The sequence below is a fragment of the Gadus morhua genome, chromosome 19 (assembly GCF_902167405.1).
Source record: "Gadus morhua chromosome 19, gadMor3.0, whole genome shotgun sequence".
Classification (NCBI taxonomy): Eukaryota; Metazoa; Chordata; class Actinopteri; order Gadiformes; family Gadidae; genus Gadus; species Gadus morhua.
Genome location: NC_044066.1, coordinates 9,710,530 through 9,718,029, shown reverse-complemented (window position 1 = coordinate 9,718,029; position 7,500 = coordinate 9,710,530). Strand labels below are relative to the sequence as shown.

General features: G+C 49.1%; 1 protein-coding gene across 1 annotated transcript in view; it reads left to right on the top strand.

Annotated features, from left to right (window-relative positions):
- The window catches only part of pappaa (pregnancy-associated plasma protein A, pappalysin 1a), a 106,726-nt gene that overhangs the window by 1,225 nt on the left and 98,001 nt on the right, over positions 1-7,500 (top strand). Inside the window, exons 1-2 of the mRNA XM_030342029.1 lie at positions 1-241; positions 6,754-7,500. The exon at positions 1-241 is cut by the window's left edge and continues 1,225 nt beyond it; the exon at positions 6,754-7,500 is cut by the window's right edge and continues 367 nt beyond it. Coding sequence (XP_030197889.1) covers positions 1-241; positions 6,754-7,500 — 988 coding nt within the window. The remainder of the gene's footprint in view (positions 242-6,753) is intronic.

Here is a 7,500-nt window from a genome sequence, read left to right as displayed (position 1 = left end):
CGCCTGCCCCGGGGCAAGCGCTCCGTGGCCGGCTTGGAGCGCCGGCTGCCTCGCCAGCGACGGCGCTCCTCGCAGGCGGAGGAGGATGACTCCCCGGGTCGGGGGGGCAAAGCCGTGTACTTCACCGGCTGGGGAGATCAGCTCCGACTGAAGCCCGGCGTGGAGATACCGAGAGGGAATTTCACCCTGGAGATGTGGATCAAACCCGAGGGAGGTCAACGATCGCCCACGGTGATTGCAGGTAAGGGCAGTGTGGTGCACATGCGAGTAGTAGGCTGATGATGATAATAAGCCTTATAAAAAAGCTGTTGTTTTGAACGCCAAACCTTCCAGATAACACACAGATCATTAATTCGGGTGATGGGGGTGAAGACTGACATTATTACTACTCGGAGACCACGTTGTGGATCAGCAGAGCAACACGCCGTTTCAGAGAGTTGAGCGTGAGTTCAGCTATCAGAGCAGACAATGATGTAATGCTCTGAAAAGTACAGCAGAGATCATAGTGGGTGCAAAACGTGCAGATGGTTTCATCGGATAGATGCATGACATTTATTTTTTTATTATTAACGACACAGGGCAAAACAATTTTAGATGGCAGATTTAGATACCCCTAAGACACTTTAGTAACATCCTTCACCTCCAGTGGTATATTGATATGATACACTTAAATCGCCCCCTTGCCAACTGATGTCATTGTGCGTAAAATGTATTTCTGTGCGCGGACGGGCTATTTTTAAACTATGATGTAATGATGAAAACTTTGAACGTGAGCACGTCACTTCGGGTATATTCACGCCTCGGGGGTGGGGGGGATTCTTCTTTTGTGAAACTGTGTGCGGGAACACAACGCGCACATGCCGCAACGCTGAGGTTCTCCCCCTCAAAGCGACCCGGTGGGTTCAACCTACCAGACGCACACACTGACCGTGGGTGCTGACGGGATCGAGGCAGCCAGGGTCCAGCTGTGGCTTAACCTAACGTTTATGTACGTTTAGAGACTTAGGACGGATTTGTTTTGTTTTTTAAAGCATACATCTGTTACTTTGGACGCGTTCAGATTTTGGAGACTGACGCGTGACGCGTGAGTGACGTGTTGAGATAAGTAAAAAGCCATCACACCTAAACGCCTCATTTGGAAGGATGGAGAAAGTTGTTCTACGATAGGAAAGGGGTAGCCTCACGGAGGATGTTTTCTAGTTGAATTTCGACACTTGGAAGACTTCACACACACGCACACACGCACACACACACACACACACACACACACACACACACACACACACACACACACACACACACACACACACACACACACACACACACACACACACACCCACGCATGCACACGCACGCACGCCCCCGCGCGCGCGCACAAAAAGGGACCATTACAAAATACCCCAACCAACGTTGCTTTTGGCTGTCCTTATTGGCTTAATGTACACGTATTAAGTGGTGAATCTGCAGCACGCAGGGCTCTTTTGCCAAACGTCAGCAGTGTCCTGTGTCAGGGGCTCGGATTGGCTACCGGAGTTACGAGACGAGGACCCGTGTTTAGTCCCGTGTTTTCCCGTGTGGCTGGCTCCATCCAAGGGTCCGAACGTACATAGTTGTGCTGCCTCGCTCCTTGACCGACCAATCATCGGTACCGCCACCTGGACGTATTGATCGGTGATTGGTTGGTAACGGAGCTGAGGTCCCGCCTACTGTACGTTCTGACCTTGGGACCAAGCGACTGCCCCTTTCCCCCGTGCCTCGGAACCGCGCTCGACGCTACCTGCTGTGTTTTGCAGCGGCAGCATCACAGAGTGGTGACGTGACCGCATCCGAAAAGCATTGCGCGATCCCATAAATTAAACGTCGACTTTATTTTCTATCCCTAATGCAATGCAGTCGGCGGGCGCCGTCTGTGCTCGATGAAGAAAGTGAGAATTAAAATATATGACCAACCCACAAACACACTTAGTGAGCTATCTGCCTTTATGCCAGCAGCTTTAGAATGTGTTGTTAAGGATAGTTTACCATCTGACATATGCGACCAGAACAGAGCCACGGAAACCCCTGTCTGCTATGGACTGCCGACAGGGGGGGCGTTACATACACTAGCATACTCTAGCCAGCCACGGGAGGACTACCGCTTTGGCCGGGCAGGTTTAAACTCAAGTGAACTCAGAATTTACGACCTACCACATCCACATCCACACCGACATACAGACACACGCGCGCACACACACACACACACACACACACACACACACACACACACACACACACACACACACACACACACACACACACACACACACACACACACAGCCGTTTGCATGCACATGGAGCAATGTCATCCATTCCTTGTGAAAGCTGCCTTGTGTGTTTGTGTGTGTGTGTGTGTGTATGTGTCAGAGTGTGTTATGTGTTTTGTCAACGGGTATCCCAGTTAATAAGGACCTACTGCAAACTTTTCCATCGATTTGCACAAAAAAGTAGATGCTCCCCTTTTTTAATTCTTACCCAAACATATGGAGAGAAGTCAAAACCACACATACAGTATATAGACACTACTAACGGCTAAGACACCTATACGGTCCATATCCCCAGGGTATTAACATCATCGTTTGGTGCCGGGTAACCAGATAAAACAGCTTTGACTCTCTTTAAAGTGCAATAGCGCCTAATCTTAAAACTCAATGGTGGGCCTGGCTGGTAGAACAGGACGACTCCCTTGTTTTGATCTCATTCTGGCTTGTTTTCTACAGCTGTTTTCACACTGATGCTGTTGCTGTTGTTTTGACCACCACTCTTTATAATCTGAAATTGTAAACTGTACGGATGGATGATTGTGTTTACTGATGCATGAATGTGTGTGTGTGTGCGTCTGTCTGTTTAGGCCTGTGTGTAGGTCTGTGTGTGTGTATGTGTATGTGTATGTGTGTGTGTGTGTGTGCGTGTGTATAGGTCTGTGTGGGTGGTATGGATACACTTGTGCATGTATGTATCTGTTAGTGTGTGTGTGTTTGTGGGTACGTGTGTGCGTGTGCATGTGTATGTGTATATATATCTGTATGCATGCAGTATGTCCACATACACATACGAGTGTCACGCGGTTTAAACGGGATAATGCGGTTCGCCTGGTCACAGGGTCACACATCTGCCAAACACACTCTCCAGAGTTGGCACTTCCTACGTCAACGCCGTTAAAGCATATTAAGGACTTCCGTTTGGGAAATTCGGCAGGCATGCCGTTTGAAGAAAGCGTGTGCGTACGGTCAGAATTAATCCCATGTTTAAGAACATTTGGAAGTGCAACCAACCAGCTGTAATTCAAGCTGATTAGCCCCTGTGCCTCTTGGGACAGACAGACAGACAGACAGACAGACAGACAGACAGACAGACAGACAGACAGACAGACAGACAGACAGACAGACAGACAGACAGACAGACAGACAGACAGACAGACAGACAGACAGACAGACAGACAGACAGACAGACAGACAGACAGACAGACAGACAGACAGACAGACAGACAGACAGACAGACAGACAGACAGACAGACAGACAGACAGACAGACAGACAGACACACACACACACACACACACACACATACATCAGGATCTGGGACCAAATGTTATGCAAACCTTGTTGTGCCCTATTAGCCCCTTCCATCTGGGTTTTGTCTGACTTTCCCGCATAGAAAACAAAATGAAAAAAGAGTCCTTTCCATAACATGCTGGGAACAAATTTGTGCACACCCTTGCAGATACAACCGTGATAAGTTGGCATGCTGTTTAGGTTTACGGGCTTCGCTACAATACAAAAAAGGCGGCCGCTTCTTTTTTATTTTTCAATGATTTCTTTGACAAAAGTGAACAGAATGGAACCTGGAGAAGAGGCTAAACTGTTAGACTATGTGTAGCCATTATCTTTGAACAAGGGGATGAAGATTCAATTTATTTTACCCTGCCACAACAACAAAACAACTGTAGTACCCAACTGCCAAAAAGTAGTTGACAAACCCTTTAACCACCCCCCCACCCCCAAAAAAAGTATTTAGTTCCATCACAACAGTGTTTGTTAGCATGTGTGGGAAAAAAACGCCGCGATCCATTGAATGTAATGACACAGGTTCAGCTTTGTAAAGGGGGGAGTGGGAGGAGGACGGGGGAAGGTCATTATAAGTCTAAAACAAGGATAATGACATAGTGTGACGCAGACGCATGACCCGCACCCAACGAGTCTGACATGTTAGACACACTCAGGGGGCTGGTGTTGCATAGGTTGATGGATTTCAAACAAGGCCTGGAACCTTTATGAACCTATTTACATAGCCCAGGATAATTGTTCCCCGGGACAGGGGAAGCAAATAAGTCAGAGCGTTCCGCCGCTGGCCCACCTAGCCTGGCTCGGCTGTGGAGCCGTTTGAAGCTTTGCTCGATCAATGGGGACTGTGCTCATGGCCTTGTGATGGCGCGCCGTGTCGAAGGGGTCAAAGTATCAATGGAATTTTACTGTGGCCCTCCAGACGTTTTGGCATTCTCCAACACCTTAACACAATTGTACACAAACGTAATTGTACACACCCACCTCCCCTCCTTTCAGCAACGTAATCTTTCAAAACGTAAAATGAAAGTCTTCATTGTCCCCCAACCCTGCTGGGCCTTTTATGTTTTACCAATGACACCTTCTTTGTTTCTTTTCCTTCTCACATTTATTTTCTTCCTCTTTGCGAGCGTGTTTTTCTAAGAGAGAGAAAAATGGCAAATCTATACAAGGTTGCCTTTGAACTAAGCAGAAACAACTCTTTGCTGTGAGTGTGTGTATGTTTGTGTGTGTGTGTGTTTGTGTGTGTGTATGCAAATACCATTTGTCGTGCACACATCCATGCATAAGCACATACACATGTAAACGTGAGTGCATCTGCATCTGTATCAGTGTTTGTGTGTGTGTGTGTGTGTGTGTGTGTGTGTGTGTGTGGGGGGGGGGGGGGGGGGGGGGCGTTTGTGCGTCACTGTGTCGTGTGTCTGTCTGCATGAGCATGTGTGCATGTGTTTGTGTGTGTGTGTGTTTGCGTGCATGTGTGTATGTGTGTGCTTGCGTGAGCCCAACTAGTCTGGAAAAGGTGTTCCGTGATTAACTGTGATTGCCCTGCTGTGATTGGCTGTGTGCTGAGATTAATTGAGCATGGCAGAATTATGGCAGCTGTTTACACTGGGAGCTCCACAAGCGTTTCAAGAGAAATAAGAGAAAAAAAAAAACTCAGGGTAGCCTTGAGTGCATTGGGTGACATATGTTGGGTGTGGCCTCCCCCAGCCCCCAACCCCACAACACTGAAATACGTCCTCCACCCCAGGGGAGCGACCTTGACTCCCCCTGAACCCTGTGGTCATTCTGGGAACGTCGGCGGCCATTACAATATCAAGTTAATGAGTTCAGATCAGAGTGGGCTTCTCATTAGGGTAGCTTATAATGCTAACTAGATATTTGTGAGGGAAACCATTAGTCGTAGCCACCAGGTTGAGCGGCTTAAGCTACCCCCCAATGAATCAATGGAGTGGGCTTTTACGCGGGCCAGTAGACTTCGGGGGTTGGAAGGTGATGACAACCTGATAACTGATACTTATTATTTCTAATGATTTCTTTTGGTTGCCTTAGCCATGTTAACATGAAAGGTATTCACTAACATTGACGCCATTGGCCGCAGTAGATCCTATTCAGACCAGAGAGAGAGGAAACTCCTTTCCCATGTGCGTTAGAGACAGAGGAACACAGGGAATGTAACCTAGCTTAGTGTGATGCTTGCGTAGGTAGCATCGGGCACACCTGTTTTAATGCTGAGAAGTTATGTAGGTGTTCCTTGCTAACTCTTTGACCAAAACAGTTCACATGATTCCAGTCACACACATTTTTAAAAACACATACTCACCATGGAAAAACACACCTGCAAACAGACAGGCACGCAAACACATTCCCGCACACACGCACACATACACTCACACACACACACGCAACCAAGTGCCCTGAACAAACAAACAGTTAGCATCCCCTAAGAAGTGAAAACACATTACCATGCCGAAGCAGGCGTGCATGTTCCAAGTGAAACAGGAAAAAGGTGTTTTGGTGCCTCTTGAAAAACAAGGCATCTGCAGAGAAGCAAGCCTTTTCTGGCACCCTGCTGGGGAGGATCTTTTACGCAAATACTTCAAATACACTCTGTAATAAGGAATGCCGGGTCGGGTTTCCCTTCAGCAAAACCTGCATTTAAGCCCAATTCCTGAACAATGCACCCTTGAGTTGTATCGGGCATATTTGTCTTTTCTGTATTAGATGGAGGGTCCGTGACAGTTTTATTCAAACTCACTTGAGGAGCAGGTCGGAGTTAAGAAGCTATCTCAAACAGGCCTACAGGTAGACTACGGACAATGCGCTTCACACCTGGATGATCATTGCAACCCAACCATGTGTGTATGCCAATTATGGCACCCACTGCACTCCTGACCATCCCTGGAAGGAGGGATCCCCCACTCTGCGTTCCTTCTTCAAGATTTCTTCCTTGCTGATTAAGGGAGTTTTTTCTTGCCCTTTTGGGGGCTTGGGTCAGGAGTGTGTCATTAATATTTGGCCTTTTGAGCCCTTTGAGACTGTAATGGTGATTAAGGGCTATACAAATACAATTGAATTGCACCACTAGAGCACTGTACATACAAACAAATGACCAAATGGACTGATCTTGTCATCTCCGTCTCTTCCTCCACTAGGTCTTTACGACAAATGTTTCTACGCCTCCAGCGACCGCGGCTGGCTGTTGGGCATCCAGGCGGTCAGCGAGCAAGGCAACCGCGACCCTCGCTTCTTCTTCTCCCTTAAGACGGACCGCGCGCACAAGGTGACCTCCATCCACTCCAACGCCCGCTACACACCTAACCAGTGGGCGCACCTGGCCGTCACGTATGACGGCGTCTACATGAAGCTCTACGTCAACGGCGCCCAGGTGGGCGTCAGCCGTGAGCAGTCGGGCGACGTCTTCAGTCACCTGACCAAGAAGTGCAAGGTGCTGATGATCGGCGGCAACGCGTTGAACCACAACTACAGGGGGGCGGTGGAGAGGGTGGGCCTCTGGAGGCAAGCCCGGGGGCAGAGGCAGATCATCAGGGACATGCAGGGGCATGAAGACCCCCAAGAGCTCCCTCAACTGGTCATCCGCGAGAACTTTAGGTATCCGGACCGGAAGTGGCTCACAGTGAAAGACGGCAACTTCCCGAAGCCCGAGCCGGGGATCAACGGGCGCTTGGGGTACGCGGGGGGCATTGGCGGCGGCGGCGGCAGTATCGGTGAGGGATTTCTGGACACCACGTTGGAACCTCCACCGTGCGGCCAGACGGTGTGCGACAACGTGGACGTCATCAAACACTACAACCACCTGTGGAACTTCCGCAAGCCCAAGACGGTGCGGTACCGCGTGATCAACGTGTGGGACGACGCTCGCAAGCGGCCCACCGTGTTCG